This window comes from Sciurus vulgaris (genome assembly GCF_902686455.1).
Source record: "Sciurus vulgaris genome assembly, chromosome: 16".
Taxonomy (NCBI): Eukaryota; Metazoa; Chordata; class Mammalia; order Rodentia; family Sciuridae; genus Sciurus; species Sciurus vulgaris.
The window spans coordinates 15,847,932-15,862,210 of record NC_136477.1 but is presented as its reverse complement, the minus strand read 5'-3'; the positions used below and the strand labels follow the sequence as shown (position 1 = coordinate 15,862,210).

Here is a 14,279-nt window from a genome sequence, read left to right as displayed (position 1 = left end):
ACCTATAGTGGTCAGGTTCCAGATGGTTTCCTGCATCACGTCTCTGAAGAGCTTCTTCTGGGAAGAATCCAGCAAAGCCCACTCCTCCAGGGTGAAGTTCACAGCCACATCCTCAAAGGTCACTGATTCCTAAAACATCCCATAGGTATCGCCAGGAGGAAATGAGACACACAGCACTGGAGACCTGGACACACTGTGTGAGAGTTTCACATGACACTAGATCCTCCCAATACTCCATCACCTGGTTGTCACACTCTCACTCTCCAGCCATGCTCACATCCTATCACATGGCAATTCTGATGTGGGACTGCACCTACTTGGTAGAGTAACAGGGAGAGCAGGAACACTAGCCATGGAGCTGGGTCACTCTGATTCTCTTTGTACACTGGTCTCTAGCACGTCTCACAATACAGTCTTACTATGTACTGTAGTTAGTAACAGCAGCCACCCTGAGACAGCATATTCTTAGAAATGCTTGAGAACAAACTTTTATCTTTGGTGGTATGTGGGAATTGTTTTTGGGAAGAACCTCATTATTTTAAGTATAAAGAGGAAACTTGGGTTCCCATGCAAGTTAACTCAACAAAATCTAGTCTATTTAATGTCCTGTTGAATAAAGGGATTAAATAATGATGAAGCAGTTGATTCTCAAAGAACACATGGAAATCATACTCCCCTAGTGAGAGCATCAAACCACATTAAGCAGAAACATGGAAGTGAAAAGAAAATCACATATCCACAGTTAAAAACTGAGAATTCAACTTGTCTCTAACAGTAAATGATAGGGCAAGGAAGCAGAAAATCTGTAAAGATAGCTGAAATCAACAGCATCATATATGAAATGGAGACTTTGACACTGTAGAACAACAATCACAGAGTACATACTTTATGATTTACTTTTCTTTTTTTTTTTTTGCAGGCATGGAGATTGAATGCAAGGTTTTGCAAATGCTAAGTAAAGATCTCTAACACTGAGCTATATCGCAAGCCTGAGTGCACATTCCTCTAAGATCACTACAATATTCACCAACACAGACCATATTCAGAGCTAAGTGACATATCCTAACAAATCTAAAGAAACAGAAATCATATGCGGTTGCACTCAGATCAGACTGGAATGAAATGGGAAATCCACAGAAGATTAAAAAGTTGCAAAATCTCCAAGGAATTGCACACGATTCTTTTGAATAACACATACATCAAAAGACACAAATCCAAAGAAATTTAAGTAATTCACAATATGTGAAAATGAACAAACATCTTTTTAAAAATTTTTTTAGTTAACAGACCTTTATTTCATTTATTTATATGTGGTGCTGACAATCGAACCCAGCGCCTCACGCATGCTAGGTAAACACTACTGCTGACTTACAATCCAGCCCCCAAACATCTTAATATCACTTGTGGGATACAGAAAAAGCAGTACATGAAGATGAATTTAAAACAATAAATGCACATATCAGAAAGGAAGAAATAACTCAACAGATAACCTCAGAAACAAGAGCAAAGTATTCTTTTTTTTTTTTTTTCAAAGTATTCTTAAATAAAGCACAGTGAAATAACTAGAGAGGATATCAACAAAATTACAATCTGGAAACAAAAACAGGAAATCAGCAAAATCAAATAATTTTTTGATCAAAATTGATTCCCCTTATTTAGCTCACTGAAACAAAAGAGAATACACAAATTTATAACTTTTATAATGAAAAACATGCCATACTAATCCAATCAACATTAAAAGGAACTTCCAAGGATAATAAGAACTATTTTATGCCCATAAATTGAATAATTTGCAAGAAATTAACCAATTCCTAGAACAAAACAATATACAAGAAAACACAAAGGAAAGATAAACAAATGATGATAATATGTGATATACAGTAATACATGACTATGGGACTATACGTATATGATAGTATACATGACAATATAATACACATGACTATATGTATTTATAATTTGAAACAACCTGGGCACAGTGGTAAATGCCTGTAATTCCCAACATGGGAGGGTGAGGCAAGAGGATCACAAGTTCAAGGCCACCCTGGGCAACTTAACAAGACCCTACCTCAAAATAAAAAACAAAAAGGTTGGGGATGGAGTTTATTGGTAGAGCACCACTGGGTTCTATCCTCGTTATCAGGAAAAAAACAACAAAATCAAAACCATAACAAGTGACAAAAACAAGAAGGACCTGCCCTACATGACATCACTGGTTTATCCTAAGATCTAATGAAAATATGACAAACACCATCCACACTCTCTTCCAAGCAATAGAGGAAGAACTACTTAATAACTGATGCTATCGGGCTCATAGTGCCAAGATAAAAACAAGATATGGAACAAGGAACAGAAAGATCCCCTTAGCTAGGCCTGGGAGGACACCAGGCTGCTGTAATCCCAGCAGCTCAGGATATTGAGGAGGTAGAATCCCAAGTGCAAAGTGAGCCTAAGCAATTTAGGGAGGCCCTAAGCAACTTAGCAAGACCCTGTCTCAAAATAAAATATAAAAAAGGGCTGGAGATATGGCTCAGTGGTTCAGCACCCTTCGTACCAAATTCCTGGTACCAAAAAATAAACAAGTCTTACAAAGAAAGATTTAAAATTGCAACAAAAAATGGCAAATTATATCTATCCATGTATAACAAATTACATCCAAATTAAATCTACCCATCTATCCATGTATAACAGAATGATACAACAAAACCAAGTGGAAATGACTTCATGTAAGAATGTAATGATGACTGAATTCTTACAAAATCAATTAATGTAATTCATCATCTCCAAAAGGGAAACAAAAGTTCCTCAGACCAAAAAAACAGGTGCACAGAAAACAGAGGGAAGCATGAATAATAATAGGCATTGAGACTGTGAAGGAAGAATTAAAAATATCTTGTTCACATATGCCATTATTACCTACTCAGAAAATCCAAAGAACCAATGAAAGCTCCTGTAATTACTATGGGATTGCAGAAAGGCTAGACGACACACGCAAGGTTAATATGCAAAATAAATCCATCATTTTGGTATAAAAAATTCAACTTCAAATGAAAAATGCCACTTCTATGTCACAAGGAGACAGAAGTGATTTCACAAAATCTGAATATACAAGAAAAATGCTCAATGCCAAGAGGTTATTAATAAAACCAAGATATAACCATCCATAGATGGTGTTTATTGCAAGATGGAGAAAAATAGATCGGAGCATTCCAAGTGTTGGCAAACCCCAATAAACACATCAACTGCCAGCTGTGGTGGTGCATGCCTGTAATCCCAGAGGCTTGGGCATCTGAGACAGGAAGATCACAAGTTTAAAAACAGACTCAGCAACTTAACAAGGCCTTAGCTTTAAGCAACTCAGTGAGACCCTGTCTTGAAATAAAATACAAAAAAGGGCTCCGGATGTGGCTCAATGGTCTGTGTCCCTGAGTTCAAACCCACTACAAGAAAAAAAAAAAAAAAAGAACCAATGAAGTCAGTTGATAAATTCATGCAGTATTACAATTTCCTACCTAACTGAAATGTATCCATCGTTTATACACCAGCAAAATTTTCCCATTCTTAAATTTTTTTAAAATTTTGCATGTATATTTTGAGTTGTCCTTTATTTTATTCATTTATTTATATGACGTGCTGAGAATCAAATCCAGTGCCTCACATATGCTACGAAAGTGCTCTTCCAGTGAGCCACAACACCAGGCCTCTTTCACCATTCTTTTTTAAAAAACACTAATACAGTAGAACTTGGAAACAAAATCAAAAATATTGGCAACAGCACAGAAATTACTTGAAGCAACCCAAGTTCCACAGGCAGTGGAATGAGTGAATGCACTGGTTCAGCTCAGCCTTACCTGCCATCATAAATGCAAATGGAGGAGGCAAGGACTTACATATCAACTCATTCAAAATTTCAATGAGCCAAAACCAAGTTTTGGAGTGAACATGTGGTTAAATCATAAAGGATGTTCAAAAACTCCACCCTGCACTCACCCATGCCTGTACAACGTGATGAGATCAGTGAAACACAAAAGAATTGACCATAGCCAATTTTTTCACCTGCGTGATGGTTCCATGGATGCTGATAATCTTATTGAAACTGACTCTGAAACAATTTTTTTCAAGAATCCTTTTTGCTTCTTCAGACCATAGTTCTATCCCCTGAGGTCTAACCAAGAAAGCCCAATTTTAAACTCAAATCATGGAAGAACATTCCTAAATGATCAACTAAACTGGAATTCTAAATAAACAACATTCTATAAAGAAAATAAAAGGGAAGCAGTTCAGGGAAGCAGCCTGCTTCACCCACAGTTCCCAAGGGAATCCACACTCACAACCTTAAACCCATCTCTAAGCTTAGGGACCACTCTCACAGTGCAGATGCAGCACAGGTGGCTCACTCCCACAAGTGAGTGACAAGCCACAATAGTGAATTCTGGGACCTCCACACACCCTACTTGACCCTCGTTCCAATGTGGAAAGGCTCACTGCTCCACAGGCTCAATTCTAACCAGTGACCACTCACTTATCTCCAGTCAGATGCGGCTGTGGACCCGTGGAACCTTTCTGACATCACATGTGTGGTGTTTGCTGAACACCAACCTACTCTCCAACACCGGCTGGCTGTCCTACCATTCAAGTCTGACACAGAGTGAGCAGGATTCCAAGGTCAGAGCTCGGTCCGACGACATTGTCCTCACTGCAGGTGGCAGACCAAAAGTTCTGAGTGTGCTCTCTTTAACTGGTCCTCATTCTAAAGTCATCTGTAGGTGACACCCTCAGTTATATCATCACAATAAATTCACAGACTACATGAAACAGGCTCACCTTCCAGAGTCAACAAAACTCCTTTTACCCAGGGAATCCTAAGGGTTTTAACCCTCTGTGCCAGAATCTGGGACAAAGATTAAAAAGAAAAAGCAAAACTTGCATTATACACTGAAAAAAAGTCTCAAATTCATAAACCCTTCACTCCAGGAGGCAGAAACCAAAGGTGTCTTTTTTTCAGTCTGCCATTCTCCAACTTTTTCAGGTATAAAAATTGCATTCTGACTGGATCAGTTCCCTGGAGGCTAAAGCAAGAGAAGATGTTGAATTTTACCCAAAGACTGTAATCCTATAAACAGGGATGATTTTAAAAAACCCCACCTCACAACACATTTTGCAGATATATCCTAGGAAAGAAACACAGGTTTTATCATACTAAGATGATTTGCCCCTCCTCCCTTTTTATAGTACTGAGGATTGAACCCAGGGTCACTCAACCACTGAGTCACATCCCAGCTCTTTTTAAAATCTTTTATTTAGACACAGGGTCTCACTGAGTTGCAAGGGCCTCAGTTGCTGAGGCTGCCTTTCTACTTGTGATCCTCCTGCCTCAGTCTCCCCAGCCACTGGTATTACAGGTGACTACCACTTCACCCTGCCTCCTCCCCTTTTTTGAATCAACAAGGTCAGATACACAACGTCCAAATTCCCACTTTTCTTTTTTTCTTCCTCTGATGCTGGGGATTGAACCCAAGTGATCTACCACTGAACAACATCTCTGGCCAAAATTCCATTTTCTTATAAATCTCAAAAATGATCAGTTCAAGATATCGAACTTTCCTTAAGTTTTTCTCCTTCCTCAGGCCCCTATACTTTGACCAACCTCACACTGATTCAGTCTACACCCTTCCTTTATTGTCACCCCAAGAACAGGCTCACATCAGGGTAAACTGTTCTCAGACGTAGGAGCTGATGTTGTAGCCTGCATCATCACTTTTCAAACCCCAATTTATGTGACCCAGTCAGAAAGATTTCAGACACATGGCTCAGAGTCACAGATATGTTCATCAGAAGGACTAGAAGAAAAAAGGGGATAGTCTCAATGGAGAGTGGGTGGCTCAGACAGGAGAGGCACAGTTTGCCTCTCCTGAACCCAGTTTTATGGGGGGGCGGGGAGGGCAGGGAAGTTTCCAGAGTGGTCACCTCTTGACTTCCAACAGGAGGATGACATCACACTTTCAAGTGCCCACTGCCATCGAAAACTCTGTCACTTTGGCCTATTCTGACTGGTTCTAACTGGAACCAGTCCTTACAGATATTACGGTTAGGGGAATTTATCCCAATTTTCTCCCCGAGTTCCAGGATCTGACTGGTGTAAGGGTCACAAAACTCGCCCCCTTCAGGTAACTGTGTTTTCATCAGCATTTCCCCTGCAGATAACAGGCAGCTCCTTAAGGAAAGTAGCATATCCTGTCACCTTAGCCAGGCTGGGCTGCAGGTAAACTGCTTTCCTTAAGTGAGAACCTGGGGTCTGCACAATGGCCCGCTGTGCAGAATGACTGATCGCACAATGACTGATCGCACCGCTCACATCTCTCTCCCCTGCCACTTCTCGTCTGGTGTCTTCCTCTCGAAAGGAAAAGCCGTTTTCCGACCTCTTGAAACGCCTGCAGACCTTCCGTGGAGGCTCTCCTCCTACTACTCAGTGCGCACCTGCCTCCTCCAACCACCCTGGGTACCGCTGCTCTCCCTGCCCATCCGTGTGGCACGGTGGGGACACATCTGTGGGGGATGTTCGCTTCCAGCCGCCAGAAGCCTGGCACTAAGGGGACACGGTGCACGGTTTTAGAGCCGGCTCCCCAGCGTTCCGGAATTCAGGGTCACCCGGTCCCCCTGAGGCGCAGGGACGCACTGGGCACCCGCGTCAGCCTCACACCGAGTCCCAGTCTCCCCGCGACCCTCCCGCCGCCATCGCGGACGGGGAAACGTGGGGCTGCGAGGGCCACGCGGCCCACAGACCCTCCGGCCAGCTCAAGCGGCCGCGCAGGACCCAGGGCCGAGCCGGCCAGCGGGCCTCGGACCACAGATGCCGCAGGGACGCCGGAGCCCCGGCTCCTTCCACAGCGACTCGTCCCTTCAACTCACGGAGACCCGCTCCCGCTCCCGGAACGACGCCCTCCACACTCACCATTGCCTGGGTTCTGGGGTTCCCGGCTCGTCCGCAGCGCGCAGAGGGCGGAGGTCACAGTGACCAGGCCGTGGACCTTAGAGGTGCTCTAGGCAATAGGCACAGGGAAAACTATGGCGGATCCAGGAAGGAAGCTGTTCAAAAGGCGAGGGTTTCCGCCCTCTTCCAGCTGCGCTTCTGATTGGACAGCTCTTGCCCACCTCAAGACTCTGATTGGCTAGTGTTCCAGGACCCGCCCATGCACGCTGAGCGACAGCAGGACCGAACCTCTACCTGGCCGAAGAGAACCCGAGGGATGGTTTCCAGCTACAGCCCTTCCCAGCCCCACCTCCTTCCAGGGCTGGGACATGACCTCACCTGAAGGATTATTGCACTTAATTCATTATGTTCCATCATCCCAGAGGTAGAATACGTATAATATATCTTATATAATTGCATGAGGAATGTAACTATACTAACTAGTATTAGTAAATGCGATAATAGACAAGCTCTAAATTATAATTTCCAACCTATTTTAATGAACTCGAGTCAATCTCATTGAACTATTTGCAGAATGGGCTGAGCCCAGATTGATCCAGGCTTTTCAGAACTATCACTGTCTCCTCACTGTTTCTCCCCCAATAATTAGGGTCACAAATGTGCTCACAGTTTCAAACCACCGTGTCATGATGACACCCCACACAAACACCTCAGAAGGGGACATCTGTCCAGACTATGCCAGGACACAATGGAATACAAGGGAGGGCCTCATAGTGTCAGAGTTCAGCCATTTGGGAAGAGGCGGTGGCTTCATGGCTTCTTCCCGCCTTTTGTCTTTTTTTTTTTTTTTATTAAAGATTTAAAAAAATTTTTTACACACTGCATTTTGATTCATTGTACACAAGTGGGGTAAAACTTTTCATGTCTATGGTTGGACACAATGTAGATTCACACCTTTCATGTAATCATAAATATACATGGGAAAATACCGTTCTTCTACTAAATTTCCATCCCCCACCTCTTACACCCCATTTTCCTTTACACCATGCAAATTTCCTTAATTCTTCTTTCTGCCCTGACCCCAGGTATCCCCCCTTGTTATATATCATCATCCACTTTTCAGAGAAAACATTCTGGTCTTTGGTTTTTTGGGCTTGGCCTATTTCACTTAGCATGATATTTTGAACTCCATTCACTTACCAGCAAATGCCATAATTTTATTCTTCTTTATGGATGAGTAATATTCCATTGTGTACATATACCACTGTTTCTATATCCATTCGTCAATTGAAGGGCATCTTGATTGGCTCCACAATCTAGATATTGTGAATTGAGCTGCTATGAACATTGATGTGACTGTGTTATATAGTATGCTGATTTTAAGTCCTTTGGGTATAAACTGAGGAGTTGGTATAGCTGAGTCAAATGGTGGGTCCATTCCAAGTTTCCTGAGGAATCTCCATACTGCTTTCCAGAGTGGTTGCACCAATTTGCAACTGCACCAGCAATGTATGAGTGTGCCTTTTCCCCCACATCCATGCCAACACTTATTATTGCTTGTGCTCTGGAAAATCACCATTCTAATTGAAGTTAGATGAAATCTTAGGATGCTTTTAATTTGCATTTTTCTAATTACCAGGTATGCTCAGCACTTTTTCATATATTTTTTGATCACCTGTATATCTTCTTCTGTGAAGTGTCTGCCCATTTCCTTAGCCCATTTATTGATTGGGTTCCTTGTATTTTTGGTGTAAAGTTTTTAAAGTTCTTTATAAACTTTGGATATGAGTGCTCTGGCTGAAGTGTGCGTAGAAAAGATTTTCTCCCACTCTGTAGGCTCTTTTCACATTACTGATTGTTTCCTTTGCTGAGAAAAGCTTTTTAGTTTGAATCCATCCCATTTGTTGATTCTTGCTTTTATTTATTCTGCTATGGGGGGTCTTGTGAAGGAAGTCTGGTCCTAAGCCAACATGATGGATCTTATGTCTCTAGAAATTTGTCCATGTCTTTGATATTTTCTATTTTTTTGGAGTATAGATTTTCAAAGTAGCTTCTCATTACATTGTGTATTTTAGTGGTGTCTGTTGTGATATTTCCTTTTTCATCACGAAGCTTAGTAATTTGAGTTTTGACTCTCCTTCTTCGTTAGTGTGGCTCTTGTGTTTACTTTTTCAAAGAACCACCTTTTTGTTTTGTCAATTTTTTGAATTGCTTCGTTTGTTTCAATTTCATGGATTTCAGCTCTGATTTTAATTATTTCCTGTCTTCTACTACTTTTGGTGCTGATCTATTCTTTTTCTAGGGCTTCGAGATGTAATGTAGGCCATTTAGTTGTTGACTTTTTACTCTTTACTTGAATGAACTCCATGCAATGAATTTTCCTCATAGTACTGCTTTCATAGTGTCCCAGAGATTTTGATATGTTGTGTCATCATTCTCATTTACCTCTAAAATTTTTTTATCTCCTCCCTGATGTTTTCTGTTATCCATACTTCATTCAATAGCATATTATTTAGTCTCCAGGTGTTGGAGTAATTTTTTTTATTTTGTCATTGATTTCTCCTTTCATTCCATTATGATCTGATAGAACACAAGGTAGTATCTTTTTTTTTTTTTTTGCATTAACTAAGGGCTCATTTGTGGCATTAGAGAAGGTTCCATGTGCTGCTGAGAAGAAAGTGTATTCGCTCATTGATAAATGGAATATTCTATATATGTCTGATAAGTTGAAGTTACTGTGTTATTGAGTTTTATGGCTTGTTTTTGTTCAGAAGATCAATTCAGTGGAGATGGAGGAGTGTTAAAGTCACCAGAATTATTGTGTTGTGGTCTATTTGATTCATGGAATTGAGAAGGATTTGTTTGATTTACATTTGTTTGATGTGCCATTGTTTGAGGCATAAATATTTATGATTTTTATGACTTCCTGATTTATGGTTCCTTTAAGCAGTATGAAATGTCCTTCTTTATCCATTCTGACTAACTTTGACCTGAGGTCCACTTTATCTGAATAAGGAGGAAACCCCTGCTTTTTACTGAGTTCATGTGCATGGCAGGTTTTTTCCCATCCTTTCACCTATAGTCTGGGATGTCCTTATCTGTGAGATGAGTCTCTCGAAGGTAGCACATTGTTGGGTCTTTCTTTTTAGTCCAATCTGCCAGTCTTTTTTTTTTTTTTTTGGATGCTGGGGATCGAACTGAGGGCCCTGTGCTTACAAGGCAAGCACTCTACCAACTGAGCTATCTCCCCAGGCCCATTCTATGTCTTTTGATTGATGAATTCAGGCCATTAATGTTCAGGGTTATTATTGAGATATGATTTGTATTCCCAGGCTTTGGGCTTATTTTTGGTTTTTAACTTTACTTGGTTTCTCCTTTGGTTGGTTTCTCCTTTAAGGTAGTTTTTCCCTTTGCTGACCGACACTGTTGTGTTTCATTTCCTCCTCATGGAATATTTTTTGAGAATATTCTGTAGTGCCGGCTTTCTATTTGTAAATTCTTTTAACTTTTGTTTATCATGGAAGAATTTTATTTTGTCTTCAAATCTGAAGGTTAGTTTTGCTGGGTATAGGATTCTTGGTTGGCAACCATGTTCTTTCAGAGATTGAAATATGTTGTTCCAGGCCCTTCTAGCTTTTATGGTCTATGCTGAGAAATCTGCTGATATCTGTATTGGTTTCCCCCTATATGTAATATGCTTTTCTCATGCAGTCTTCAAAATCCTATCTTTATTTTGTATGTTAAGCATTTTCATTACAGTGTGCCTTGGTGTGATCTGTTGTAATTTTCTGCATTTGGTGTTCTGTAAACTCTTGTATTTGATTTTCCTTTTCATTCTTTAGGTTTGGGAAATTTTCTGATATTATTTCATTGAATAGGTTGTTCATTGCTTTGTATCCCATCCTTCATGTACATGGGGCCTTATATAAAGAGAAGGGGCTAATTAACTCAGGGGAAAAGGCATGCAAAAGGGGCAGGAAATTCTTAATCTTCTGGGTGCAGGGTGGACTCCCAGAAGAGGTAGTTATGCATTGCGGAGGCCACCAAAGAGGAAACACCATACTTGCCCAGGGCAACTGGAGAGCTGACAGAGAGGTCAGATTAGTGGCCTGCAAGAAACTGGAAGGAAATGGGGTCCCAGGCTTAAATGTTCTCCAGCTGCCTGACCCTGTAACAGAAAGGGAGCCAAAGTATTACCAACATGAGAGTAACTGGTTTAAGACTGAAGAAGGAAGGTGTCTCTTGGGTGGAGGGTGGAGGTTTTCTGATGGCTGCATAGCCATCCCTGAGACTCCAGCCCCTGCTTCATCACACACTTCTACAGGGACACCCATTGGTCCAAAGGCACTAGAGACTCTTCTGAGCCAGCATTTCTATGTCCCTCGGCTCACAAGCATCTCCTGGGTGATCTGTGAGCAATGTGATTTGTGCCTGCAACAATTCTTGCCAGGGGCCCAAGCTTCCACCAGGAATGCAAACTATAGGAGGAGCACTTTCTGAAGAGCTGGAAGTAGACTCCACTGAACTCCCACACTCAGGGCCTACAAATATCTTTTGGGTTTTGTGTGCTCTGACCCTGGCTGTGTTGGAGCCTTTCCAGCCCACACTGAGAGGGCTAATGAGGTGGCCCAGACGCTCCTCTAGAAAACTGTTCCCAGATTCGGTATCGCAAAATCTACTGGCTCACACAATGGGCCAGCTTTCATGGCAGCGGTGATACAATTACTGGCCAAGAGTTTAAATATCAGATGGAAATTACATACTGCCCACAGGCCACAGACTTCTGGTAAAGTTGAAAGGATGAGTAGGACTTTAAAGGATCAGTTGGGTAAACTATGTCAGGACACGCCCCTTCGTTGGGATGAAATCCTCCCTACTGCACTGTAAGAATTAGATCCACTCCCACTAAGGGGACTGGATTGTCTCCTTGTGAGATAATGGATGGGAGGCCTCCCCCATTTATCAGGAAATTGCAGGGAGACTTAAGAGAAATAGGAGAATTAACACTGAGGCAACAGCTTCAGGCTCTAGAAAAACTTTACACGTTCTCACCCAATGGGTTAGAGAAAGGTTGCCAGTAAGTTTGACCACAGACGCACACGCCTTCAAGACTGGAAATGCAGACTGGGACAAAGAATGGAATATTCAGCCCCTGAAACCTCCTTGCAAGGGTCCGTTCACTGTTATTTCATTCACCCCACTGCAGTAAAAGTGGCAGAGATATGTTCCTAGATTCACTACACCTGGCTCAAGCCTGCAGCTGTGGATGGGGCGTGCCCTCCAGAGCCTGCTGGACCCCTGAAGCTGACCATCTGGAGAAAGGAAGTGCCAGAAAAGGACATCAGCCCTGCTCTAGTCACTCCAAGGGCTCATCAGCCTGTACACCCCTAAGCTTGAAGAAGAAGCTACAGCCCTGCTTCAGTCACCTGGGGGCCTGGTGGAAGGTAAACTTACCACCAGGACAAATGACTCTTTCAGGCTCTCAGACAGTTCTTATGCTGTAATGCATTGCCATCTCTTTCTTACAGTCACTTACATAGTTGTCTGTTTGGGTTTTGCAACTGGTTTGATAATGGGTAGCTCTTAATGACTGGAATCTTGGTAACAAAATTTCCTTTATACATTTTCATTTTGCTTATATAGATTTTCTAGTGTTTCTTTGGTGTTATTAGTTTGACTTTGTTAATGTGCAATATTTAACATATGCTCACCAAAATGTTGGTATATCATTTAGTCTGGTCTACTTTGATAATCTGAGGGGGCTCTGCTGTACTCCGGACCCAACAGTGGGAATCATGTGAACCATGTGTCAAATTCATCTATTATATCTAACAGGTCATAGAAAACATATATTTGGGACCTGTCCCACCAGAGAGATTCTATAGGTGGGTAACTGTCTCTGGAAAAGAAAAAGAGGCAACAGGGCTTGTATCAAACCCAATATAAGGGGGCTACAACTTGCCCAGGATATTTACCCCAACCAAAGGAATTTGCTATTGGTATTGCTGACCGGGAGACCCTCAGTCTCTGACATGGGAAAATTTTATATAAAGTGTCACAAGATCAATTGCACCAAGCCCCTAGCCCTGCTGCCAAACTATATGAGAGATTAAGCCCAAATCTGAACCCTTCTTCTTTGGGGAAAAAAATCATCTCTTTTTGGACCTACCAGAAAGAATTGCTCAAACTTTGGGTTAAAAACAGTTGGGTCTGTAGAGGAGACCTCCTGAGTGAAGAATAGCTCTGCACTGGAATAAGTCTAGATGCTTATTCCCTAGCACTATGGAGTAAGACCAATGTGGAACAAAAACTGAAGGGCCCCAAGGCTGAGGGTCCTCATTTCAGAAGTATTTGGCAGAATGTATTGGAAGATTTGGACCCTACCACACCAAAGTGTCCCTGAAACCCCATGTAATAGGATATTGTTTTGGAATGCCACCTGGTGGCCAAAGAAACCTACTTGGTTTAGGGCAGATCACCCAGGGGGCTGGGGATTTATTGTCTAATATACAGAGAGCCCACTAAGAAAAGAGTTCTTTTTAACTGTACCTGTCCAGACACTAAGCAAATCAGGTCTTTTCAGGGCATTCCTGTGATCCATAAATTCTGGAGAAATCCAGCCCCTTCTAACTGGAAAGGACGTGATGAACTATTTTGGATCTGTGGGGAAAAGGCATACACCCACCTCCCAACAAATTGGAGGGGAACATGTGCTATCGGTACTATTAAAACTGTATTTTTCCTACTGACCAATGCAACTGGAAAAGACCTCGGTATTCCCTTGTATGAGGATGTACGGCCAAGGAAAAAGAGGTCCTTTGGGAAAGGACTTGATCTGGGAGGTCAACAATCTTGGGGGGAAGATGACTGGCCACCCCAGAGGATTATTGCCACGTGTGGTCCCGCTACCTGGGCACAAGATGGCAGTTGGAGCTACAGAATTCCTATTTACTGCAAAACAGGATTATTCACTTACAAAATGTACTACAAGTTATTACTAATTAGACTGTCACAGCCTTTAACCTCCTAGTCACCCAACACACCCAAATGTGAGCGGCTAGGTCTCAAAATCTCTTGGCATTAGATTGCCTCCTGACTGAGGAAGGGGGAGTATTTGGAAAGTGCAACAGCTCAGACTGGTGCAGCCAAATAGATGATAATGGACAGGAAGTTAAAGACAAAGCCAGCAACATAGGGAAACTAGCTCATGTGCCAGTTCAAAGCTGGCAGGGCATTAAAGCGTGGGAGCCAAGCTCACTATTTGGAGGATGCTTTGCAACTCTTGGTAGATTTAAGAGCTTCATTGATACAGTGGGTATTCTGTTGTTCACCTGTTTATTGCCCCTGT

At 42.0% G+C, this 14,279-nt stretch overlaps 2 protein-coding genes and 1 long non-coding RNA gene across 4 annotated transcripts in view; 1 reads left to right on the top strand and 2 right to left on the bottom strand.

Moving 5' to 3' along the window:
* Window positions 1–9,473, bottom strand: part of LOC306646930 (zinc finger protein 20-like) — a 30,897-nt gene extending 21,424 nt beyond the window's left edge. The window contains exons 1-2 of one of the 2 annotated variants that reach the window (XR_013760004.1): window positions 6,953–9,473; window positions 3–5,069 (exon numbers count right to left, since the gene is read on the bottom strand). Coding sequence is in view for 1 of the 2 variants with exons in the window: in XM_079115801.1 (XP_078971927.1) it covers window positions 3–129; window positions 6,953–6,955 (130 nt within the window). In the remaining variant the exon portion in view is untranslated. The remainder of the gene's footprint in view (window positions 1–2; window positions 5,070–6,952) is intronic. The other variant, XM_079115801.1, reaches the window with a different exon arrangement.
* The window catches only part of LOC306646932, a 332,017-nt gene that overhangs the window by 218,224 nt on the left and 99,514 nt on the right, over window positions 1–14,279 (top strand). The window lies entirely within an intron of this gene.
* The window catches only part of LOC306646929 (uncharacterized protein), a 54,172-nt gene that overhangs the window by 1,559 nt on the left and 38,334 nt on the right, over window positions 1–14,279 (bottom strand). The window lies entirely within an intron of this gene.